This window comes from Saccopteryx leptura, chromosome 3 (assembly GCF_036850995.1).
Source record: "Saccopteryx leptura isolate mSacLep1 chromosome 3, mSacLep1_pri_phased_curated, whole genome shotgun sequence".
NCBI lineage: Eukaryota > Metazoa > Chordata > Mammalia > Chiroptera > Emballonuridae > Saccopteryx > Saccopteryx leptura.
Genome location: NC_089505.1, coordinates 7,801,019 through 7,827,720, shown reverse-complemented (window position 1 = coordinate 7,827,720; position 26,702 = coordinate 7,801,019). Strand labels below are relative to the sequence as shown.

The 26,702-nt window shown below is 45.8% G+C and overlaps 1 protein-coding gene across 1 annotated transcript in view; it reads left to right on the top strand.

The window, feature by feature from the left end:
• The window catches only part of LOC136398668 (microtubule-actin cross-linking factor 1, isoforms 6/7-like), a 55,729-nt gene that overhangs the window by 7,963 nt on the left and 21,064 nt on the right, over positions 1–26,702 (top strand). The window contains exons 6-15 of the mRNA XM_066372889.1: positions 3,222–3,311; positions 7,761–7,837; positions 11,682–11,774; positions 14,736–14,876; positions 16,023–16,160; positions 16,742–16,937; positions 17,373–17,549; positions 23,807–23,968; positions 24,412–24,585; positions 25,768–25,947. Of these exons, the coding sequence (XP_066228986.1) occupies positions 23,900–23,968; positions 24,412–24,585; positions 25,768–25,947 (423 nt within the window). The 5' untranslated portion in view covers positions 3,222–3,311; positions 7,761–7,837; positions 11,682–11,774; ... (3 more) ...; positions 17,373–17,549; positions 23,807–23,899. The remainder of the gene's footprint in view (positions 1–3,221; positions 3,312–7,760; positions 7,838–11,681; positions 11,775–14,735; positions 14,877–16,022; positions 16,161–16,741; positions 16,938–17,372; positions 17,550–23,806; positions 23,969–24,411; positions 24,586–25,767; positions 25,948–26,702) is intronic.

Below are 26,702 nucleotides of genomic sequence, written 5' to 3'. Positions count from 1 at the left end.
TCTTATTGTAGGAAAATTAAAAAACCCTTTCTTAGTCCTCATCCTCCTTGTCCTGTAGCATTAGATGCTGGTGATCACCCTTCCTTGATTATAGGTTCTCAGTTTTTTGTCTACCTCTCACTGCTGCCCCCCGCCCCCCATTGATTGCTTTTCCGTCTCTGCCCTCTAATTTTGGCGATTCCCTCAGGCTCAGTCCTTAGCACTCTGCTCTTCTTCTTGCCCCTGACCCAGAAAGCCCAACATTTCCCATGTCTCTAGTTAGCACCTCTATGCATGACTTCCAGACTGAAGTTCTCAGCTGCCCAAATGGAATTCTGGTATTTCCAGCTCCTTCAAGAACATTTCCATTTGTAGCTCCTTTGTGGCCACTTTACATTCAACATATTTAAAACTGAATTTGTCAAATTCATTCCCTTTCCAGCTCTCATGACTGCTTCTTGCTGTTAGTGGTGCACTGTGGCTCTTCTGGGTGCAGAGTTCGAAACCTCGGACCCATCTGAGGGAGAGGTCCTGAAATCTTGGAGCCACTGGTGTGCTGGAGTCAGTTTACACAGGCTCACAAGAGCCAAATGTTAAATTCTGGGGAATTTTGTGAGCTTGTTGCTAAGCATAGCCATTGTTAAAAATTAAATTATATAAACTTACAGTTAAATACATTCTATTTAAAATAAAAGTAGTAAATACTCAAAACTCATCACTTCATTGTTATTTTACTACATATTCTTATTGTCTGTGTTCTTGAGGTTAATTATGTCTTTTGTATTTCTGTGATGAAAACACTACATAATGGTGTGCAAAATGTACTTTCCTTTCCAACATCGCATTTATAATAGCAGCTTGCAAGTGGTCATGGTGGGAGTATTGACACCCTGAGAGTCAACAAATACTACAAGTCTGAGCTGGGTGCATTGTTTTGTTCATTGTCGACTTCAAGTGAGGAAGAGAAATGCTTAAACCAGAAAGTGTGTCATATCTATAATGAGTACATTGTAAACAGCTCAGAAATGGAAGAGATGTTCTTTCAGTATTTGAAAGCTATTATGCGATTTATTATGAACTATTTTCTTCATTTGGGTACTCTGTTACTTTATTCCTTAATACACATACACACAAAAATGCACAACTTGCATATTTTAAACTCTATGTCTTGTCTTATATGGTTTTCCTATCTTCTTTCCTTCTATCAAGACATTTTGTAATTTTTCATGTTTTTCTAGTTCGGGAAGTCTTCTCAAATAGTTCCAGTTTTTATCTTTTCTAATTCCCTTTCTGTTTTTGAATTGTAGATATTATAACTGGAAAGAACTATAATTCAGTTTTCCACACAAATTTGGAAACCTCAATATCCCAGTCTCTACTTGAAAAATCCCATTGTCTAGAAATCGACTACATCTGAAACTGGCCCTTTTATTGTTATCTAGAAAATGATTTCTTTTGAAAAGGAATTCTTTTCCTTGTAATTTCTACTAATCTTCTGATTCTGTGTTGTGATTGTCACTCAATGAAGTATCATCACTAAATTTGGAATAAGTCAGAAGACCTACTGCCACTTACCAAAGCTATGTGGCCTTAATATCTTAGAGCCTCAGTTTCGCTTATCGAATATGAGTCACAAATAAACCTCACAGGGCAGTTATTTGGATTCAGTAAATAAAAGAATATTATGGTTGATTATAAAAAATAAAGAAGTTAAAAATACACACAGAAGTTCATGGAAAAGACTAAAATTCAAAAAGACCAAGTTGAAAGCCCTGGCTGGTTGGCTCAGCAGTAGAGCGTCGGCCTAGCGTGCGGAGGACCCGGGTTCGATTCCCGGCCAGGACACACAGGAGAAGCGCCCATTTGCTTCTCCACCCCTCCGCCGCGCCTTCCTCTCTGTCTCTCTCTTCCCCTCCTGCAGCCAAGGCTCCATGGGAGCAAAGATGGCCCTGGCGCTGGGGATGCCTCTGTGGCCTCTGCCTCAGGTGCTAGAGTGGTTCTGGTCGCAACATGGCGACACCCAGGATGGGCAGAGCATCGCCCCCTGTTTGGCAGAGCGTTGCCCCATGTTGGACGTGCCGGGTGGATCCCGGTCGGGCGCATGCGGGAGTTTGTCTGTCTCTCCCTGTTTCCAGCTTCAGAAAAATGCAAAAAAAAAAAAGAGAAAAAAAAAAAAGACCAAGTTGAGGCTAGCTTCCCACCTGTGATGCTGGGCAAGTTATTTAATCTCTTTGTGCCTCATTTCCTCATGTATAACATAGGAATAATAATAAAACCTGCCTGATAGATGTGAGGGTAGATGGGATAACAGGGAAAGCATTTTGCACAGAATTGGGAGTTTAACCATACATTTTTCCAAAGTGAGATTTGTTCTTTTATTGTTTCTGTTATAAAATTGAAATTATTTTTCCTAAAAGGAAAATAATTCTCAAATTCACTTTAAAGTATTTGACAAGAGAGGGGTTAAAGTAGAAGTATACCCTGTGAAACAGTGGGTACCTGGCATTTTAGTTTCCTTTGTAGTATCTCTGGAAGGCTTTTCTACCTCTGGCTGGACTCAACTGTCCATCATTGGCCATCGTATCTCATTTAGGTTCATAATAATTCCTGAGGTGTTTCAGGATGATTACGACTCCCCATCTCCTTGTCCAAACCTTCTTGAATACTGTTCAGGGTTGCCATAATGTGTAATAAATCTGGCTTCAATTTTAAAAACACAGCCTGACCAGGCAGTGGCGTAGTGGATAGAGCATCGGACTGGGATGTGGAAGATCCAGGTTCGAGACCCCAAAGTCGCTGACTTGAGCGTGGGCTCATCTGGTTTGAGCAAAAATTCACCAGCTTGGACCCAAGGTCACTGGCTCAAGCAAGGGGTTACTCAGTCTGCTGAAGGCCATGGTCAAGACACATATGAGAAAGCAATCAATGAACAACTAAAGTGTCGCAATGCGCAACGAAAAACTAATGATTGATGCTTCTAATTTCTCCGTTCCTGTCTGTCTGTCCCTGTCTATCCCTCACTCTGACTCTCTCTGTCTCTATAAAGAAAAAAAATAAATAAAATGCTTTCATTAAAAACACACACTCTGGTAAATGTTCATATGCTGTACTCCAACCTGAAAATTCCTGAATTTACTGTTTCCAGTTTCAAATACTTAACTTCTGTTTACAGAGATTCTTTCGTAGAGAATAAAATAATTCAAGCTCAAATAAAAAGCAGTCTGTTTTACTGTTGTGCACAGGTCCGCAAGCACATCAGTGATCTCTATGAAGATCTGCGGGATGGCCATAACCTGATCTGTCTGCTGGAGGTCCTCTCGGGCACCAAACTGGTGAGCTGCTCTCTCCTCCTCATGTGTGACCTCACAGGTGGGGCCCTGTTTCTATCGGTCCATCGTGCTGAGTGGCGGGGCAAGCGGCCGTCATTGCTTTCCTTGTGACATGGGAGTCAGAAGCAGAAGAGATTATGGGTGGACTTTATTCCTATCTCAGACCTACAGTTTACATATGGTGTGATTTTATCTTAATCCAAAATGATGTGTCATCTATTCTCATTTCTTGATAGATTCAGGTATCAGTTATATTTCCATAACTGTATGCTTTCTCCTTACTTGTTTTTAAATCCATTTACAGATACTAGTAGTATTTTAGGAATAGTAGATTCATAAAAAATTTTAATGAGGTGTATTTTTCTTCTTGGAATTTTATTTCTAGCCTATATAGGCTTTTTCTTATTTTTCTATTTATTATGAATTGTTTAATTTTCTGTATTCATATCAGGTCCTGAAGTTTACATTTAAAAGCCCAGATGTTTCGAGTAATTTTTCCCTCAATTCACCTCACTTTTCTCCTGCTGTTATTCACTGAGTCTCACAGGTTTGAAGGATGCTGAAGTTGGTGCCTGAGCACAGCCCTAGATGCAGTCAGTATATTTGGGCTCCTTGGACAACCAACTGTGCCTGCCTCCTCTCCGAGTGTATTAAACATTGCTTGTGGGAAACACCTATATGCCCGAGGGCAAATTTGTGTGAGCCTCTTAGCTTGTCAGATGATAGTTCTCATACTTGCTTTGTTTGCAGGATTTAAACAATCTTACTTGACGGGCCCATTGTTTCATATATTTGAGGCTAATGGAAGCAGGTGATCCTGTGCAGTTTCTGTTCTAGCTCCAGCATCACAGACAACATAATTTTCACTTAGAGAAGTCTAGGGTTGACTACTGGAAACATCTGTGAGGAAAGAGAACTGAAGAGAGGCAGGCGCACAGTCTGAGTAGTCTGGGAAGCTCGGCCCACTCGCTGCCATTGGTGAATCCGTAGTCGTTCTTCGTTGTGTTTCAGGAACAGAATTTGGCCTGTTAGTTATCACTCCCTAAGTAATACTCAGCTCCATCTAGGATTGGGTTTGGCTCCCTTGGGCCCTTTGGTTTCACATCTTTTTTTTGCCTTGCAATAGAATTATATATATATATATTTTTTTTTTTTTTTTGTATTTTTCTGAAGCTAGAAACGAGGAGAGACAGTCAGACTCCTGCTTCTGCCCGACCGGGATCCACCCGGCACACCCACAGGGGGCGACGCTCTGCCCACCAGGGGGCGATGCTCTGCCCCTCCGGGGCGTCGCTCTGCCGCGACCAGAGCCACTCTAGCGCCCGGGGCAGAGGCCAAGGAGCCATCCCCAGCGCCCAGGCCATTCCTGCTCCAATGGAGCCTCGGCTGCAGGAGGGGAAGAGAGAGACAGAGAAAGGAGAGGGGGAGGGGTGGAGAAGCAGATGGGCGCTTCTCCTGTGTGCCCTGGGCGGGAATCGAACCCGGGAGTTCTGCACGCCAGGCCGACGCTCTACCACTGAGTCAACCAGCCAGGGCTTATAATTTTTAATGGCCTAAAATTGACAGATGCTCTTATTAGCACAGCCAGCACAGAGTGAATTCTAGTTCTTCTCTGGCCCTCATTCATAAATTTCATGGGTATTCAAAATTTCACCTTTAGTATGCTGGACTTGACTCCTCAGAGCTCATCAAGTTATATTTTGTGACCTGACCTGTGGTGGCGCAGTGCATAAAGCGTGACCTGGAAATGCTGAGGTCGCCGGTTCGAAACCCTGGGCTTGCCTGGTCAAGGCACATATGGGAGTTGATGCTTCCAGCTGCTCCCCCCTTCTCTCTCTCTGTCTCTCCTCTCTCTCTCTGTCTCTCTCTCTTCCTCTCCTCTAAAAAAATAAATAAATAAAGGAAAAAAGAATAAATAAATAATTAAAAAGAAAAGTTATATTTTGTGCAATTTTCCTGGTATGTTTGATGACTTGTAGTGATTTTATATTGGAAAGGGACATTTTTGGTGACATTGCTTACAAAACAGGTTAAAACCACTCCAATCTAATTTACTTTCCTAACCTTTAAGAACCTATAGGTGTTTATCAAGATAAATTCATAGGATAGCATCTTATCACTGAAAACAATCCAAATATCTCTTTCACGCTTTTCACTTTGCCTCTTTCTCCCTTCATTGATTCACAGAACAGAGAGGGTGGTTGGCTGTGGAGAATTGAGGCTGTGTTTCAACATAAGACATGTTCAATGAAACCATCTGTTCTGGTCTTGCCTTTTTTTGGATGTGGGAGGGTATTTTCATCCTTTTTTTGTTTAATGCTGCGTTCATCCCCTTTTCATTTTTGTGTTGTGAATTTCTTGTTCCTCTGTTGTGTCTTTGCCTTGGTTGGTGGCCAGAGGAGCCAGCAGGGCTGAAGACCCTCCGTCTGGTGAGCATGCCCTCCTGGCGCCATACAAACGGCGAGGAGCAGGAAGAGGAAGATGATGATGTAGTAGGTCCTCTCAGTGATGCCAGCATCTCAGCTGGCACTGCAGGGCCATCAGAGAATCTGAGGGTCTCCAGGTCTCCAGTAGCTCAGTTACCAGTTGCCTTCTTCCCTCTCTACCTGGGAATATGGGTCCCAAAGAAAGTGGTGAAAAGTAATTGTGCCGCTGGCTACTGTTAGATGATCCTGAAGTGGGAATTATTTTGCTCATCTGAGAATGGTTGACACAAAGAGAATAATGGTGTTTGGGAGGTATCAAGTCCCTCTGACCTGGAGACTCGTGGCTTTCTTGTGGCCTTGTTGTGTTGCCTGAGTCCAGAGTGCAGAACTGGAAAGTCTAATTGAAAGCCTGACAGTTAACTGCTCATCCAGACTAACGGGTAGGTACTCTCTCTCCACCTCTCTAGCCTCCAGGTTCTCACCACTCACCACGTCATTTGATTTCAGAATGGCCTGTTGTTTGCAAACCACTCACTGCATGGAGATGCACCGCCTTGGTCAATAATATCTCTAGTTGCTGTGGAGGACAGAGTTTAACTTGCATGTTCTTAAGGTTATTTACTTTTGGTGGGGGGTACCTAGTAGTAAAGATTAGGGTGTGTGGAAGGGGCATTTCCTGCTTGCAGGCCCTACATTATAGCCCATGACCTTTCTCCAGTAACAGGGATTAGGCAATATTTCCCATTCCCTGTCCTCTTAAAGTCATCTTTTCACTTTATTGATCTCCTTTTTCATTGTCTTAGAATCTTCAGTTTCATAGGCTCTGTCATTCCTTAAGCCACATTTGCCATAATTACTGAAATGACTGAAAAGCAGTTCTTGCCTTAAAGATTTTTCCTAAACTTTTGACTTAAGAAGTTGCCCAGAGAGGCATCAACATCCTGGTAAATTAATCTTAGTTTGGCAGTGTTCCTTAGAAGTGTTGGGGAGGGGATGCCCAGAGAGATAAGCCTTTACCTCTTTCCACCTGTTGGGCCACTTTTTGCTCATTTTAACTTGGGGAAAGGTTTCCTCTGCAGGTGTTCACAACAGAACTACTTTATATTTTATCAGCTTTTAGTACCAATTTGACATTTACAAATGAACTGGGTATAATCTAAGGAGAGTGATATTTTAGTTCCAGCTTTAGGAAGATAGAAGCAACTTTGTAAAGAGAGAAGGAGAGAATGTTTCAGATGTATATAGTTAACCTGCATATTGGGCATACAGATTTCATGTACTTTTGGAGGGATAATAGTTGAGCTATGGGTAGGGCACCAGAGGCAGGGGATGGAGATGGGCTCCTCTTCTGTGGCTGATGTGACACCTAGGATTAAGGAACTGGGGAAAATACTTTTTGGGGGGATATCATGTTGAACATCCCTATACCATCAAGGTTTTGTTAGCTCTTGGTATTTCATACTGGGGTAAAGGGTAGCTTTCCTGCATGGAAACCTATCTTCCTGGAAAATAGGTTTCTTCCTGAATTTTGCCTATCATTTTGGATTTTTTCACTTGTTTATTAAACATATGTAATTCTCATTTTAAACGGAGCTACCTCAGGCTTCTTCTGCTGTGTTTGCAGTAAGGTCGGCTTGTTCAACATCCCTGTGCAATATGCAATTAGGACTTTCCAATAGCATTTCACTGGTTGTAGGAGCCATAGAGCCATAGTCTTTGTCTCTATGAATCTCACATGCAGAAGCAGGCAGCCACGTAGGACCATAGGAGAACCTGTGGAGAAGCTGTGGCAGTGGTTCAGCGTCAGTGGTCACAGCGGCTGTGTTCATAGAGTGACCAAGGCCTTTTGGAGACCTAAGAGAGCATGGTGACACAGACAGGTTCTGCTGTTGAAAGGCGCTTTACGTTGCTCCCACACCTGGCTTCGGCCATGAAGGATTCTTTGTGGTCTTTGACTCTGAAATGGGAGTGATCTGCATGAGTATACTGGTGTAGCTAAAATCAACACCCCTGTTTTTGTTTGCAGCCCCAGGAGAAGGGCAGGATGCGTTTTCATAGCTGCAGAACGTGCAGATTGCCCTGGACTTCCTAAAGCGGCGACAGGTAAGAGTGTCCCATGGGTTCCCCCTTCAGCCAGGGAATGTTGGCGTCCAGTTCCTATTTAGGGAAGTTCTTAGTACCCCTAGTGAGCCCTCAGTGATTGCTAAATCTGACTGGCCCACTTCTGAGTCTTACTTGGTAGTGCGAGAGACTAGTGGACCAATCATTTTATCGTCCTTACATAGAGCTTGTGACCTTCCTGAAGGGAGAGTGTGAACAGAGGAGAGTTATAGGCTAAAGGAGGGGTCCCCAAACTTTTTACACAGGGGGCCAGTTCACTGTCCCTCAGACCGTTGGAGGGCCAGACTATAAAAAAAACTATGAACAAATCCCTATGCACACTGCACATATCTTATTTTAAATTAAAAATACAAAACGGGAACAAATACAATATTTAAAATAAAGAACAAGTAAATTTAAATCAACAAACTGACCAGTATTTCAATGGGAACTATGCTCCTCTCACTGACCACCAATGAAAGAGGTGCCCCTTCCGGAAACGCGGCAGGGGGCCGCATGCAGCCCACCAGCTGTAGTTTGGGGACCCCTGGGCTAAAGATCAAATTGTATGGACCTACCTTAGATGGAGGTGAAAAGGAGGGAAAAAGATAAGCCAGCAAGCGAGGTGGAAAAAAGGAAAAACCAGAGTGGCACATTGTGATCATGAAATTTGGATGAGGAGGTGGCGTCACTTCAGGTCTGAGGAAAAGGTCGTAGCTGTTAAGCATTGGTAACTTAAGAGAACAGTTTTAATAGAGCAGAAAAGTGTTTAGAATATATTGAACCTGGATATAGGAAAGGAAGAATAAAGTTATCATTCTCTGGATGAGGAAAGAAGACAGCAACCTATTTTTAGATATAGGAGGAAAAGCCAGTGAAGAGAAGACTGAAAATGAGAGAGAGGAGAAGAGCAATAGACCTAGAGATACCTTAGCAATCTTCTAGCCCAGGTGTTTCATTTCATAGCTAAGGAAATTGAGGTCTAGATAGGTGAAATGACCTGCCTGCCCCAAATCATAGAGCAGGTTAGAGCAAAGCTGGGGCTTTACCCCAGGTCTCCTGGCATGTAGTTTAATGCTCCTTCCTGTCTCCATGCTGTTTTCTATGTACTGTCCTTCCTTCCATTGCTTCCCAATTAGTGGAACCAAGTCCAGGATTGAGGGTTGAGATCCAGAGCACAGCCGGTATGGTTCTCTTTGAGAAAAAAAAGAAAAATGCCTCTCTTCTGAGATACAGGGAGAAGGAAGGAAGGGCAGATAAAGACAGAGATGGTTTGTGGTCAAGAGGAAGAGGGATGAGAGAGTCACAGACTTCATCTGCTGAGAGAGGGAGCTCTGTATGGAAAAGATTTGGGGTAGCTATAGTTGCTAGGCAACAACAGGGTCAAGAGAACATTGAATGGTGTGCATATTTTTGGAGTTTGTTTTTTGTATCACTCTTATCAGCAGTTCTCATTAACTTGGAAGATTTTCTTTTTGTGTGCTCCCATAATATTTCACTTCAATATACGACTTACTGCTTTATTGTTGTTTCTCGGTTTATTCTAATGCACCGTAGGCCCCATGAGGACAGGGAACATGGTCTGAACATTTTTATCTTCACCACTTGTCATAAAAATGGTCCATAATTTCAAAAACCTATTTGTTGAAATAAATTGATAAATGACAAACAGTCAGAGACTCGGAGGCTGAGGTGTTTAGGGTACTGGAGAAAGCAGCCCTGGAATGTCTGCGTGTAGTTAGAGGACAGCAGACGGGCGTTAAGGAGCAAGGGGAGTTGAGAGGAATTGATGGGCTAGACATCTGAACAAGGATCCAGAGTGGATTTGGTTGCTGTGGTAGGATGAAAGTGCGGGTGGGAAGGAACAGTGGGCTCAGAGAAGGGCAGAGAGCACTCTAGAACAATTCTCCGTGAAGGCTGGAGTCCAAGCTGTCGCTATGCAGGTGTCCAAAGCAGAGTGAAAATGAAAGTCATCGGAACTGAGAAGGCAGATGAATTGTGCAGAGAAGGTGATACTTAGGTCACTGAGACAAGTACTAGAGCTGCCTAGAAAGATGGTAGAAGGAGCGTTGGGAAAGAAGACCAGGACTGAGGTGCTGGAGTCATCGAGGGAAGGGTTCGCAGAGACCGAGTGTGGTTTGGCCCAGGGAGATGGACTTCAGCATAAAAGTGAAAATTGATGGAGGTCAGACTGAGGAATGTGGACTTGGCTGCTACTGCCAGCCTACCACCTGTGGGTTGTTAGTCCTTAGTGATCACAAAAACTGCATTCCCAGACGGGAAGGGGAACTTCTGAGGCACAGAAAAGGGAAAGACCTTGCCTGTGTGTCTTAGTCATTCAGGCTGCTCTAACAAAACGCCCTAGACTGGGTGACTTATAAACAATACAAGTTTACTTCTCAGTTCTGGAGGCTGGGAGATCTCAGATCAAGGCAGTTTTAGTGTCTCGTGGGTTCCTGGTTCAGGGGTGGCTGTGTTTTAGCTCTGTCCTAGTATGATGGAAGGGGCGAGGGAGTTCTCTTGGGATCTCTTATATAAGGGTACTAATCCCATTCCTGAGAGCTCCACCCTCATAACATAATCACCCCCAAATGCCCTACCTCCAACTACCATCAGATTGCTATTAGTATTTAACATACTCATTTCGGAGGGACACAAGCATTCAGTCTGTAGTACTGGTCACCATTAGTATAAGGGAAAGGTGAGGCTTCTGCTTGAGGTCACTGGGGTTCGTTAGAGACATGCAGGTTTCAGTTGAATTAAAGAGATAAAGGGAGGGAAAGTCGGGGACAGTTGGCTACAATTGAACAGGAGCTCCCTGAGGGTCTGACAGAAGAGGCTCACAGGGGTTGAGGTGGAAGTAGGATGGTTGTGGGTTTCAGCACTGGAAGTCCCACATCCTAGAGAACCCCTCAGTTTTCACTCACCGGGACATTTGGTCACCCTAGCAGGGGGACAGCCTGTGTGTCGTGCACTGTGTTAGAGCAGATACTCTGGGAGTCATGAGTAGTTAGGGATATCTGGATGGAAGTGGAGGCCAAATGCAGGCTGGAGTGGGCCAAAGACTGATTAGGGAGAAGAGGCATTACCCACTCCCCAATCTTAAAAAAAGGAAAAAGTCAGGGCTATGACGACTTAATAAACAACTCACAATACCACGTGCTTGCAAGGTTGCTTTACTGCTGGGAATGTAAGACAGTGCAGTCATGCTGGAAAATAATTTGGCAGTTCTTATAAAGCTAAGCATTTACCATATGACCCAGCAATCCCACCCCTAGGAATTTACCCCGGAGAAGTGAAAACAGAGGCTCACACAAAAACCTGTACATGAATATAGGAGCTTTATGCATACTTGCTTCAAGAAACAACCCCGGTGTCCTTTAGTGGATGAGTGGGTCAACACTGTGTGGTAGATCAATGCAATGGAAGAGTGTTCAGCAATAGAGGAGCAGACTATTGATACATGCAGCAACTTCAAAGGTGATCTTAAGAGCATTGTGCTGAGTGGAAAAAAGCCCGTATCAAAAGATTATGTACTGCTTGATTCCATTTATATGACATTCTGGAAAAAGCAAAACTGGGAACAGATCCGTGGTTGCTGGGAGTAGGAGAGGCGACAGGGTGTGACTCTAAAGGGGCAGCATCGGTCACCCTTTTGGGATGTTGGGACTGTTCTGTTATTCTGACTGTGGTGGTAGTTCCATGAATCTATACATGTGTGGAAACTCATAGACTTGTACACCAAAAAAAAAATCAATCTAACTGTTGTATATAATGAAGACAATCTCTATAAAAATGAAATCAAAACAAAAGTCACAAAACAGACCAACTTTTGTTTCCTTTTCAGGTGAAACTATTGAATATTCGCAATGATGACATTACAGATGACAACCCAAAGCTGACCCTGGGCCTGATCTGGACCATTATTTTGCACTTCCAGGTAGGGTCTGTGAAGTTTCAGGGTCACTGTCACTTGGTTTGGACATGGCCTAGTCCAGTGGTTCTCAACCTTTCTAGTGCTGTGACCCCTCAATACAGTTCCTCATGTTGCGGTGACCCCAAGCCAAGAAATAATTTTGGTGGCTACTTCATAACTGTAATATATGCATTATGTATTTTCCGATGGCTTTAGGCGACCCCTGTGTTTTGGTCATTCGACTCCCGCCGGGGTCGCGACCCACAGGTTGAGAACTGCTGGCCTAGTCGGAGCTAGCAGTTGCACTGCCTTCCACAGTCACGCTGAGCGTCCCTTCTCTGTATTTGGCAGTGAACAGCAAGGGTAAGAGAGGGAGTCGGAAAGGAGGATAAGGATTGGCCTGGAGATAGAGCTGTTGCAGCCTAAACCCAGAACTTCCGAATCTTGTTCATGATGCCGTGGGGTTTTTCACTTGTTTTCTTTGGCCCTGTCATTGCAGTCCGGTTGTCTGAAGTCTGCTCAGTTGAGTCAGAACTGGCTCGTTAGGTGCTCTGAGTTTGAGGGGTGGGGAGAGATGTTGGTTGTGATGCTTTCAGAGGGTGAAGGCCTGCAGTCCTGCTTTGATGTAGACTGTTCTTCATCTTTAATGATGTTAAAACAAGCCTGCATAATTGTAGCACTGTTGTAGTTATTTGGGCTGCTGTAAAGAAATACTGTCACAGACTGGGTGGCGTAAACAACAGACATTTATTTCTCATAGTTCTGCCAGTTGGAAATATGAGATCGGTTCTTGGTGAGGGCCCTCTTCCTGGTTATGTCCTCACATGACCTTTCCTTGGTGCATGCATGCAGAGAAAGAGAGCTCGTGTTGCTTCATCTTTTTATAATGGCATAAATTCTATTATGGGGCTCCACTCTCATGACCTTATTTAAACATAATTGCTTCCTAAATGCCCCACCTCCAAATCCAATCACACTGGGGATTCGAACTTCAACATATGAATTTTGAGGGGACACAAACATTCATTTCATAGCAAACAGCTTAGTAGCTGTGTTTGTGTGTTTTAATAAGCACAACCTTGTAGCATTTATCACACCCAAGAGCAGTGGCATTTAGTAGTGCTCACCTAGTCACAGGGCCTTCATAAGGAGGCCAATCCTTTTCAAGTAAGTACAGCCCTACCTTTATAAAAAGGTTATCTTGAATCACTTTAGAACAACTAAGCAAAGCTGTGTCTTGGACAGCTCTCCCATATCCATCCAGTTGCCCTACAGGAGGCAGATGGATTAGAAGGAGCACTTCTTGGTCAGGTGGGAATTGAAAGCTAAGGTAGTATCTGAAGGAGGCATGGGGCATGGTTTATTTATGTCACATAAAATAAGAAGCTTAGGGCATTGCTGTGTTTGCAAACTCTCTGGACCAGAAACGTGAGTGCCTGAGGCTTAGTGGCCACATGCTTGGTGAGCCTTGGGCCTTTCTCTTCCATCTAATCATCATTTATGGCAGGCATCCCCAAAGTACAGCCCGCGGGCCGCATGCGGCCCCATGAGGCCATTTATCCGGCTCCCCACCACACTTCTGGAAGGGGCACCTCTTTTATTGGTGGTCAGTGAGAGGAGCACTGTATGTGGCGGCCCTCCAACGCTCTGAGGGACAGTGAACTGGCCCCCTGTGTAAAAAGTTTGGGGAGTCACAGGGAAATAATCACGACCTTTAGGTAAAGAAACTTAAAAAAAAAAAAAGAAAAAAAAAGAACCAGAACAGAATTGGGAAGCCGTGGATGTCAGCCAGAAGGAAACAGAAAAGAAGCATTTCTTCATTAGTGTCTGCCACCAAATGCTGCAGGGAGGCAAGGCGAGAGGCTGCCCGGAGGACGCGGCTGCGTGCTCAGTGGGTGAGTGTGCCCAGGGCCCGCATCTGGGGCATTCCCCCGAAGGCCCGCCCCCGGTTCAGGAAGAGCTAGAGAGTCTCCCTGCGGTTTATCTTGGCCTCCACCTTCTAATTGCAGCTTGTGAAGGATGGTAAAGAGAGCACTGATGGTCTCAGTTGTGGGGGACCCTGGGGGGCAGTCTGGGTGGAGACTATGGAGGGCCTAAAGTTGGCCTGGCCTTCCCACATGATGGGAAACCCAGAGAACCTCCCTGGGAAACACTTGGTTGTCTTTTCCCTTTGTAACCTGAAGAAGAACACTGTTAGGATTTGCATAAAAGTGATTTTGGTGTTTTAACAGCTTCACCGCCAGCAGTTGTTCAGAAGTGACAATGTAGGGTGACTGGCATCTATTGTCGCCTCTGTCTGAGAGCTCTGTCCCCCTTAGATTCCATCGGCTGTGACTGTGTTGATCTGTGGCTGTCCTGCAGAGACAGCTCAGTTTGATGGATCAGACTCCCACCCCAGAAGTGACAGGCAGGGAGAAGAGCCATTCGAATCTGTCCCAAGCATAGAACAAGGACCTGTGCGGCCAGGGGGTGGGAGGAATCACCCTGCCCTTCAGGGTGGTTTCTGTGAGCAGAACATGGCAGGGAGTTTCAGAACTTCGTGGGAAGAATCAACTGAACCAGGAATTAAGAGGTCCCCTTCTTGGCTGGCTGAACAGGTTTAGTTAGTTTCTGCTTTGTTCCTGGGACCAATGCTGGACTCTTGGTGTGCTTTCAAAAGACATGTCTCGGTAGAGTGGGGCCCCCGGAGGGGGAGACAGTGTTGTTTTACAGGATGGCGGGCCGGGCGTGTTTGTCTTTCTCCCTCTTGTGGGCACTTCCCTGCGGAGCCCGTAGGGGGCCTCGGGATTTTCAGCGTGGCTGCCACCACCTGGTCAAACATGTTATTCAAGAAGAAATTCACTGCTGTGTCTGGGCCAGCTGGGCGGGCTGAGAAAAAGTCTGTGGCATACCTGCTGGGTCTGTGCTGACGCGTGCTGCCTCTTTCTGTCGTTATCATTTTTAATAACATCTTCTGTCCACCCTCCTCCCTTCTTGTTTTTCCAGAAAAGATTGGATGTAAAAATCTGGGCAAATTTATTTCTTCCTCCTCAAAAGAGGAGGGAAACATTCAGCTCTATGCGGACTGTGATGTCTGTGGTGACAAGAAGAGAATAAGAACTAATATAACACTGTTGTGCAAGCCAGGTAAACATTTTAAACACAACACTGGGGAAAGAAAAATACAAAAGAAGAGACATGGTCAGGCTTTTGCCAGGGGTGTGCCCACAGCCTTCGCGTCCGTTTCTTCATGGCCCTGCCAAGGGGATGAGGTCGGAAGGGGTGGAGCCCAGCCTTGCAAGGATCGGCCGTCCTTAGCGGTGGTCCAGTTAGATTTGATTCCCCTATCGGCCGCCCCAGTCCAGTCCAGCAATGGAGAAACCATAAATGCCCTTCAAGGGCATTGTCTTGTAATTTTCCAAAAGAGTTATGGTCCAAGGGGGCTGCCTCTTCCTCAGAGCTGACAGAGCGCGGCCACGCAGCTGCTGAACTTCCTCCATGGGGAGAGGAGGGAGGGGTCGTGATGGTTGACACACGCTGTCCGGGATCTCACCGTTAAAAAGTACAGCACTCTTCTGTACACCGCGTCCCTTTGTTTGCATTGCTTTACAGGGTCAGAACCTACCTGCAGTCACACGTTCTGATGCTCCTCAGAACGTAGCATTGTGAGTGCTTTTGGACGCCTCTCAGTCCTAGTTGTGATTTTTAGGGGCTTCCTTGCTGGTGATGTTGAGCGTGCCCTGATTTTACTAATGTTGGGTCGGCAGCGTGCTCCCAGCGCCACTCACTGTGTCACCACTGAGCCTCTTCACCTTCCCTTGAAGTGTGTCCTTTGGAGCAATTCTCAGCTGTGGGGTGACGTCAGGGGCTAGGATTTTTATATGGATTTTTTTAAAAATTTTAAGTTATGGTATCATATGCAGAATGTGAAACTTATATTTTATTTGTTAAAGAAATTGTAGTAACATGCACATTCACGTGTTTTATCCCCGTGTAAATTCAGCATTTTCACCCCTTGTACTGGACCGTTCTATAGCATTGGGCACTTTCACTGTTGTGCATCTGTCACCACCGTCCACCTGCAGAACTTTTCCATCCTTCCAAAGGGACACTCTGTCCCCTTCCAACACTAACCGCCGTGTCTTCCCCGCTGCCCGCAGCCCGTGGCAGCCTCCCTTTGTTCTGTCTCTGTAGGGTGGACGCTCTCGGGACCTCTGGTAGGTGGACTCCTGCAGCACATGTGGGAAGCCCTCTTGGGAGCGATTGGTGAGGGTCCCTTTCTCCCCCTGACAGGTGATCTGGAAAGTGCTCCGGTGCTGATACATTCCGGAGAAGACGGCTGCTTCTACGAGTTTGAGTGCCACACGGCCACCGCCTACGTGCTGTCCAGGACCGAGGGCGAGAACTGCACCATCTTTGACTTTCAGGCAGGTGGGTGTCCGAGCAGCTTCTGGTGGCGGAGTGTCCCCTGGACCTGCTTAGGCTTAGCAAACAGAAACAAAAACAAATAAGAGTGAATTCGAGGCAAACTGCTTTAGAATATTAGTCCTGTGGGCCCACATTCTGAAAGGCTGACGCTTGAGGGTTGAGATAATGAACAACCAGTCTCGGCTTGCTGCACGGACCCGTGGAAGTGAATCATGTTGGCAAAGGTTTTCCATGTGAGTTTCTGGTCCAGACACCGCCCCTGGGAGACTCTCCACACAGGTCGTGCCCTGGTGCTCCCCTGCTTGGAAGCATGCTGGTTGATTATTTGACCAGCAGTTATGGCTTGGAATAGCATTTTTCAGTTAACGGTGTGACATGGTAAGGACTCCTTCTCTGAGGGACATGTCAGGAACTGTGTTTCTGGTGGCCCAATAGGAAAAGCCTCTTTTTGGCCTTTTTGGTCTCCTGGTCCCCGGGGGGTCCCCAGGAAGAATGTCTCGGCTTGCGGCGGCGAACAGAGGCCGCCGTGACTGACTGCGGTCTGACCGACCTTCCATCCTTGGATTGTTTCTATTTCTTCGCAGAGTTTTCTTTTGACTTGTCAACTCTCATAAAGAAAGATGGCTATAAGGTGGAGACTGAGAAGTACGACTTTTACATAAACGTGTGTGCTGCGGTGTTGGGGGGCCCCTGCCAGCCGGGCTCGGGGCCTGCCAGGTGGCAAGAAGGCAAGTCACTGTGTCCATTTGTGGGTTTTTGATCAGGGGTCTCGTGTGACAGGTGTGTTCTCCGCTGACATTGCTTTGTAACAAGCAATCAGACACGGAGAGGACATAGCATGCTGACCAAAGGGTGCTAAGTGTGTGATTTCCCAAAGAGAGAGTGGACACACCCCGGGAAAAGAGAGAGGGCTATCCGTAATGCCATTTTTTTTCTGTGTAGCTGGCTCTTCTCTGTTGTTAGACACTTACGTACATGTCTCTTCATTGACGAGTAGAAATGAACTGAGTCGTACCCTCCACCAGCTGTGGGTTTGGGTTCTGGAGTGTGACCAGGGTTGGTCTCTGATCCCCGCTGGGCGTAGAAATCCCTAACTAAGGATCGGGGTGGTCTGCCATCCGGGACCTGTCCCAGCTGCTCCCCCACCCTGTGCACCAGCCCTTCCTCCCGCGTCTGGTCTTAGCATCTTTTCTGAGAGACGTTTGTTTGTTTTAGTGATAAGAAGGTTTGGAACTCGGGACGGAGCAATAGTAAACTTTCCTATTCCGATGGGATGATCCAGTTGAATACAAGGATGGCACGCCCTATAACAATGACAAGCATGCGCTGCGCGCGACGCTCATCACCTTCCTCTGTGACCGAGACGTTGGCGTGGGTGTGCCCAAGTATCAGGTGGGAATGGGCCACGGGTGCCCATGCGTACGCCGCCTGGGAGAGGGAATCAGCCGGGTGAAGGCGGGAGGAGAGAAGAAAGGGGTCGCGGCAGGGCCACTGACTTCTCTGGAGTGAGATGGGGTTCTCACTGCAGAGGAGGTGTGGGCTGGGGTATCCCTGGGGACGGACTGTCAAGTGGTCTGGCTGCCCATGACTTCTACGCGAGCCTGCCTGCCATGGCCGTTTGTGTAGAAGCTGAGCTGTGAGAACGGTTTTCTGGGGAAGTTATCACACTTTGAGGTTTTAGTTCATCCGTTTAGATTTGCTAGGATCCCAGGCAGTTGTCAGTTTATGAGCTGTTTATCCACTGGGCCATATACCCCAGTGACTGGGCCATACACCCCAGTGACTGCGCCGTACACCTCAGTGTCGGGCTGTACACCTCAGTGACTGGGCCATACATTTCAGTGTCTGGGCCGTGCATCTCAGTGACTGGGCCGTGCATCTCAGTGACTGTGCCGTACATCTCAGTGACTGGGCCATACACCGCAGTGACTGGGCCATACATCTCAGTGACTGGGCCATACACCGCAGTGACTGGGCCATACATCTCAGTGACTGGGCCATACACCACAGTGACTGGGCCATACACCTCAGTGACTGGGCTATACACCGCAGTGACTGGACCATACACCTCAGTGACTGGGCCATACATCTCAGTGACTGGGCCATACACCGCAGTGACTGGGCCATACACCGCAGTGACTGGGCCATACATACTCCGCAGTGACTGGGCCATACATTTCAGTGTCTGGGTCATATATCTCAGTGACTGGGCCATACACCTCAGTGACTGGACCATACATTTCAGTGTCTGGGCCGTACACCTCAGTGACTGGGCCATACACCTCAGTGACTGGGCCATACATACACCGCAGTGACTGGGCCATATACCTCAGTGACTGGGCAATACATCTTAGTGACTGGGCCATACATTTCAGTGTCTGGGCCATACACCTCAGTGACTGGGCCGTACACCTCAGTGACAGCCCACATTTATCCACTGGACCATACACCTCAGTGACAGCCCACAGTCACCTGGGTTTTGGATACAAAACACACGAAAGCATGAAAACTTTCTCATTCCCACTGAACAGAGGCTAGATTTTCATCTTAATATTTTACTGGACGTTCTCCCCTTTAATAAAATGAGATGGGCAAGGTAGCATCCCTTTTCTGAAGTGTGTTTGTAGAAGGTGTACTGGTCAACTTTTCTTTTTTATTAAATTTAATACAGTGACATTGATAAATCAGGGTACATATGTTGAGAGAAAACATTTCCAGATTATTTTGACACTTGATTGTGCTGTATATCCCTCACCCAAAGTCAAATTGTCTTCCGTCACCTTCTATCTGGTTTTCTTTGTGCCCCTCCCCTCCCCCCACCCCCTCTCTCTCCCTCCTCGCCCCATCCCCCTCAAGCCTCCCCACATGCCCCTTACCATCATATTCTTATCCATGTCTCTGAGTCTCATTTTTATGTCCCATCTATGTATGGATTCATATAGTTCCTAGTTTTTTCTGATTTACTTATTTCACTCCACATAATGTAATCAAGGTCCATCCATGTTATTGTAAATGATCCGATGTCATCATTTCTTATGGCTGAGTAGTATTCCAGAGTATATATGTAGCAACGCTTTTTAATCCACTCGTCCTCTGACGGACACTTTGGTCTGTTTCCAGATCCTCGCTATTGTGAACAATGCTGCCACAAACATGGGGGTGCATTTCTTCTTTTGGAGCAGGTCTATGGTGTTATTGGGGTATATTTCTAAAAATGGGATAGCTGGGTCTAAAGGCAGTTCGATTTTCAATTTTTTGAGGAATCTCCGTACTGTTTTCCACAGAGGCTGCAGCAGTCTGCATTCCCACCAGCAGTGGAGGAGGGTTCCCTTTTCTCCACATCCTGGCCAGCACTTATTCTGTGTTGTTTTGTTGATGAGCGCCATTCTGACTGGTGTGAGGTGGTATCTCATCGTGGTTTTAATTTGCATTTCTCTAATGATTAATGATTTTGAGCATTTTTTCATATGCTTATTGGCAATCTATATCCCTTCTTTGGGGAAGTGTCTATTTCCTTTTCCCATTTTTTAAAGGTTTTTTCTTTTAATTTTTTCTTTCTTTCTTTCTTTCTTTGTTTATTTACAGAGACAGAGAGAGGGATAGACAGACAGGAACGAAGAGATGAGAAGCATCAATCATTAGTTTTTCGTTGCACGTTGCGACACCTTAATTGTTCATTGATTGCTTTTTCATACATGCCTTGACCACGGGCCTTCAGCAGACTGAGTAACCCCTTGTTCGAGCCATAGACCTTGGGCTCAAGCTGGGGAAACCAGATGAGCCTGCGGGGTCTCGAACCTGGGTCTTCCACATCGCAGTCCTACACTCCATCTACTGCGCCACCGCCCAGTCAGGCTCCTTTTCCCTTTTTTTTTTGTATTTTGTTGAGGCTTTTAGCATTTATATTCATCAGGGATATTGGCCTATAATTTTCTTTCTTTGTGTTGTGTTTGCCTGATTTTGGAATCAGAATTATGCTCACATCATAAAAGGAGTTTGGAAGTCTACCTTCCTCTTGAATTTTTTGAAATAGCTTGAGAAGGATAGGAGTTAGTTCTTCTTTGAATATTGGGTAGAATTCACTTGTGAAGCCATCAGGCCCCGGACTTTTCTTTGTTGGGAGTTTTTTGATAACTGTTTCAATCTCATTTGTTGTAATCGGTCTGTTTAGGTGTTCTGATTCTTCCTGATTGATTTTTAGAAGATTGTATGTTTCTAGGAATTTGTCCGTTTCATCTAGGTTGTCTAGTTTTTTGGCATACAGTTCTTCATAGTAGTTTCTTACAATATTTTGTATTTCTGTTGTGTCAGTTGTTATTTCTCCACTCTCTAATTTTATTTGAGTCTTCTCTCTTTTTTTCTTGTTGTGTCTGGTTAAAGGATCATCAATCTTGTTTACCTTTTCAAAGAACCAGCTCCTAGTTTCATTGATCCTCTGTATTGTTTCTTTAGCCTCTATGTCATTTATTTCCACTCTGATCTTTATTATTTCCTTCCTTCTACTACATTTGGGCTTTACTTGATGTTCTTTTTCTAGTTCTTTTAGATGCAGGGTTAAGTTATTTATTTGAGCTTTTTCTAGTTTCTTAAAGTGTGCTTGTATTGCTATGAGCTTCCCTCTCAATAATGCTTTTGCTGTGTCCCATAAATTTTGAGTTATTGTATGCTTGTCATTCACTTCTAGGAATTTTTTTATTTCTTCTTTGATCTCATTCTTAATCTATTCATTATTTAACAACCTGCTATTTAGTTTTCATGTGTTTGAGAATGTTTGAGCTTTTCTGTTGTGTTTCATTTCTATTTTCATGCCATTGGGGTCAGAGAAAGTGCTTGATAAGATTTCAATCTTCTTAAATTTGTTGAGACTGCTTTTGTGCCCTAACATGTGGTCTATCCTAGAGAATGTACCATGAGCTCTTGAAAAGAATGTATATTCTGCTGCTTTAGGATGAAAGGTCCTGAAGATATCTATTAAATCTTGTTGATCTAGTGTGTCCTTCAAGTCTGCTGTTTCTTTAATTTTCTTTCTTGAGGATCTGTCTAGTGATGTTAGTGGGGTATTAAAATCCCCTACTATTATAGTATTGCTTTTGATCTTGCCCTTTATATCCATCAAAGTCTGCTTTATATATTTAGGTGCTCCTATATTAGGTGCATAGATATTTATAATAGTTTTATCTTCCTGTTCGAATACTCCGTTTATCATTATGTAGTGGCCTTCTTTATCTCTTACTATATCCTTTGTTTTAAAGTCCATTTTGTGTGATATAAGTATTGCTACCCCAGCTTTTTTTTTCATATCCATTTGTATGAAATGTGTTTTTTTTCCATTCTTTTTACCTTCAATTTATGTGCATCTTTTGTTTTAAGGTGTGTCTCTTGTAGACAGCATGTGTACAGGTCCTGTTTTCTTTTCCATGCACTTACGCTATGTCTTTTGATTGGATCATTGAATCCATTTACATTTAAGGTTATTATTGATATGTAATTATTTATTGGTATTTTATTCTTTAAAGGTGTATTCCTTTTTTGCTACATTTTTTCGCACTCTGATCTGTTTACAACAGGCCCCGTAACATTTCCTGTAGCATTGGTTTGGTTGTAATGAATTCCTTGAGTTGGTTTTTTTTTTGTTTGGGAAGCTTTTTATTTCTCCTTTGATTTTAAATGATAGCCTTGCTGGCTAAAGTAGTCTTGGTTGTAGGTTCTTGTTCTGCATTACTTTGACTACTTCTTGCCATTCCCTTCTGGTCTCAAGTGTGTTTCTGTAGAGAAGTTGGATGTCATCCTTATGGGGGCTCCTTTGTAGGTGATAGCCTTTTTTCTCTAGCAGCTTTTAATATTTTCTCTTTATCACTTAGCTTTGGTATTTTAATTATGATATGTCTTGGTGTAGGTTTCTTTGGGTTTCTCTTTAATGGCATTCTCTGTGCTTCCTGAACTTGTGAGAATTTCTCCTGCATTAATTTAGGGAAGTTTTCAGCTATGATATGATTAAACAGTCTCTATCCCTTGTTCTTTCTCTTCTTCTTCAGAAACCCCTATGATGCGGATGTTATTTCTCTTCATGTTGTCACAGAGCTAAGAGTTTCCTCAGACTTTGAGTCTCTTTTCTTTTTTCTTCTCTGCTTTCTTGCCTTCATTCAAGTTGTCCTCCAACTCGCTGATTCGATCCTTAGCTCTATCCATCCTCTTTTTAATTCCTTCCATTGTGATCTTCATTTTTGATATTGTATCTTTTTTATACCCGCTATTTCTTTATTTTAGGTGTTCGTAATGACCATCCATTGTTGTTCTGAGATTCGTAAGCATCCTTACAATCATTATTTTGAACTCTGCCTCCGGAAGTTTGATTATTTGCATATCACTTAGTTCATCTCCTGAAGGTTTCTCTTGTGGTTTCATTTGGATTGCACTTTTTTGTCTTCTCATTATGTCTCTGTGTTTGGGTGTTTTGTTTGTAGACCTGGTTGATCTAGGCTTGGTGTTGTCTGCCTCCACTTTTCACTTGTGTTGTTTCTTGGTCTTCTTGGGTTGGCATCAGCTATTATTTGTAATCCACTTTTGGATTTGGGCCACTTTGAAGTCTTGATTTGTTTGTTTTCTTAACAGGTGATAGTCTTGTTTACTGATCTCAGCAGGGGGTTCCTTGAAACTGTATCCAGCAATGTGGTGGGTGTAACCTGAGACTCTGAAGGCCTCTTCTACCTTCTAGTTAATTTCTCTGGGGGCAGGGTGTTTTCTGAGCTTCAGTAGGTGGAGATGTATCTCAGATCTCCATGGAGACCTGAGTTACTGCCCCTCCTTTCCTCTTCTTTTTTTTTAAGACTTTATTCATTTTAGAGAGGAGAGAAGGAAGACAGAGAGAGAGAAAGAGAGAGAGAGAGAGAGAGAGAGAAGGAGGGGAGGAGCAGGAAGCATCAATTTCCATATGTGCCTTGACCAGGTAATCTCAGGGTTTTGAACCAGCGACCTCAGCATTCCAGGTTGATGCTTTATCCACTGTGCCACCACAGGTCAGGCCCACTTCTTGTTTTCAGCTGTATCTTGTTGTGCTGATTGTAGCTGGAGAGATGTCTGGAGATCTGTGATTCAGAAGCAATTCAGTCTTGTTTTGTAGAAGGATCAGTCCCTCCCCCAGCTATGGCCGCCTCCAGCACTGAATAAGTCAGCTTTTTAGGTCGTCTCCTGCATTCCTGTGCCCCTCACAGTCTGTCACTCTCCCCTTTCCACTTGGAAGATAAGCCGATCCTTTCAACACACCTCATTCCCTGGTCACCAGGCAAGTTACTGTGAGCAGCATACTCTGCTCTTTTCCCTGGAGTGAGAGCCCCTCTGGGCTCTCAGCCTCCCCCTCCCCCCTTGTTCCTGTAAGCAGGGGAGATTCAGGCGCTTCCTGCCAGGTTAGTTGTGGCTTCTTCTTTGCTCCTTGTTTTTTGAGAGCTGTTCCTCTAGTCCAGAGGTGGTTTTTCATGCTGATTGTTCCTAAATTGATTTGTATTCCAGTTTGGTGGTGAGAGCTGGTCGTCTGTGCGTCTGCCTACTCCGCTGCCATCTTCCCCATCCTGGTCAATTTTTTTTTAAATGCTGGCTTCACGTAATGTTTCCCTCTCTCATTGTCATCCCTCCCTGTTGCTGCTTCGATTTAGGAGGAAGATAACTCTACCTACAATTTCCGGTGGTATACCAGTTACGCCTTCCCAGAGGAGCCCCTGGAGTGCGTGGTGACTGACGCCTTCACCATGAAGCAGTATGATCTCTCCAGAGGTGGGGTCAGCCTGCCCTTGGCCCTGGCCTGGGCCCAGATCCAGGTAGTGCTGAGGTTCTGTAGGCTTTGCTGGTGAGCGTGTAACTGGGCCACTGATCAAAAGTCGAGTTAGTTCTGGGGTGCAGGACCCAGATGGGGAGTCCCAAGCAGAATACATTCTAAAAGCGGTCTGGTAAACTATATGATAGTAACTGGTCTTGACGCCACAAAGCCTTATCTGTTGTTTAAATCATTAAACAGCATTGTTAAGCAGCATTGTTTAAGTCAGTGACTGTCTATCCCAAGGGGCGAGGGCAGGTCCGGGTGTGCTGAGTGCTCACTTGAGCAGAAGTGGAGCATACTCATGGGTGTTGTGAGTCCCGGTGAGCCCACCTCTGTAGTGTGTTTGCGAGGGCCTGCCTTGCTCTGCGTTTCTCTAACTACTTAGAAATTAATTGTTAGGATGAGGCCTGGAGGCCAGATTAAGCATACCTTTTGCTCTGTAAGTTTAGTCTCGCGAAGTCGGAAGACGGCCCTGATGGAAACTGGTACGCCCTGGACAGCGCAGGAGAACACAACATGTGGAGGAAATACTACATTAACGTGTGCCGGCCTCTCCGCCCCGTGCCGTGCTGTGATGGCTATGTGGCCACTTGCCAGATGAGATACGAAAACTGTCAGGTGAGTCGGCCCGCCCGCTCGTCCCGGTCTCCCTCCTGCCACGCCTTGCGATGGGCAGCTGTGGTTATTTTGGACTCCCAGATTAAAGTGGGGCTGGCTGCTAACACGAGGTGCCTCCCATGGCTGCGACTGAATGTGAATCGTCATTCAGATTTGAACCCCAAACAGGCGGTGGCGTTGGCGATGGCGAACCCGGGTCACAGATGGGGGCAGAACGTTGAACCGTAACTCCGAAGTGTCCTGGAGCAGTAGACCTCTAGAAAGAGCAGTTCTTGTTACCGAAAGCTCTCGCTCCTGGCCGGTGGGGGGGGGGGGGGGACTGGCTTGGGAGAGTCACTGTGGATGTACTGGGTCCACGTGATTGCTTTGGCCAGGATACCGAGTGGCCTTTTGTCATGGTCGGGCACAGTTACTGCCAGCAGCGCTTGGGTCTGTTCCCATGTGGTCTTTACCCGTCAACTCTTAAAATAAAACCGGCCGTGTGCTGCTGCTTTAGAAATAGCCCTGTGAGAACATCCTCTGCCTGGCGCGGTTCGGTTGTGACCTCGGAGGTGTCTGGAGTGTTGTGGGGAAGGACCGAGTCCCATGTGGCGCCTGTGTGAGAGTGTGTGAGCCCATGCGAGCGCCCTTTGTGGGAGCCGGGGCCTCAGGACAGCCAGCGCGCGGCGCTCAGGAGTCTGCACTTCTAGAGCCCTGTTCTTGCTGACATCTGTTACCCTGAAGTCAGTAACTGAAGCGCTTTCTCGGTCACTTGGGACACGGGCAGAGTGGTCTGACATGCACGTTTCCCACTGAGGCCTAGTCTGTAACCCCACCCCCACACGTGGGGGGCAGGGCCATGTGGGGCCGGAAGCTCCTGGCTCCAGGAAGGTGGACCAGGTTTGAGTTCTGCCCCTGATGCCTGTTAGAGGGGAGACAAGACTCTGTGTCTGAACCTCATTTTCCTAGTTGTAAAGACAACAGTCTACGAGTATGAGACACTGTGAGGATTTAAGATTGTATTCTAAGTGAGGTCTGTGTACGTAGAGGCACGTACTTCCCTGTCTGTAGGGCTGTATGTTCCATGTGCACTAGCGTAGCACTCACAGCAATCTTGTAGACCGCAGACAATCGTGAGTCACAAGAACCCGTTGTAGCAGTGTTGTAGTCAGAGGGGACCCTAAGGGACGTGTCTGTCTACAGGGTGTGTTTACCAAAGTCGTCTCCATCAGTAACTTTGGGATGGCCACGATGGGCCCCGCCGTGGAGGTGAGCGACACCCTTCTGTTAGAGTACCTGAATGGTTCAGCGTGCACCACCAGCGATGGCGTACAGACCACCTACATCACCAGGATCCATCTCGCCTGTTCCCGGAGCAGCCTGGTAGGCGGTGCCCATCCCGGACGGGGTTGCCCTGGGGTCTTTCTGGAACCAGTACCACCTGGTGTATTCTCGAACAGAGGTGAACAAGTCTGTGTGGGAGGCGGCATCGGGTTGCCCTGACTTCTTCTCAGGTCAGCATGAGATGGAGACATGAGGAGGCAGGGAGCTCGTCGTAGGGCTTTTGTGTCTGTGCTTTCTGAAGTTGAAGCCAGTGCTGTTGTTGCTGGTATGTGACAACGGAACTGGGCGGTTATCTGTAGCTCTGAGCTTTCTCTCCGAGTTTTCCAGGCACCGTCCTGCCTGTCCGTTCTTGCCAGCGGGTTGGCCGAGGAGCCTGGCAGCAGAACAGGTCTGAGAGCTGGTTCAGGGCTCGCAATTCACAGGAACGGGGAGGCTCAGTTTGGCACCAGCCCATGGGCGGACAGTGAGGGGCGTACATGTAATGTGTTGGCAAAAGAGAATAAGAAAGTAGGGCCGGAAGTAGGAAGGTGATGGCGACCCTTTGGCGCTGGGTTCCTTAGGAAAGGCAGAGCGGGAGGAAGTCTCCAGGCGTAAGTTCTTCCAGGCCGGTCTACACCGTCCCGACTGCTTTAAAAAAAATAGGGCAAAAAATATATACCCACGTTTACCATTTTAACCAATTCTTCGGTGTTCAGCTCAGTGGCACTCGGTATCTCCGCAGTGCTGAGCATCCATCACCTCAGGTTTGATAATTCGCCAGAAGGATTCTAAGAATGTGTCACAGTCACAGAGGG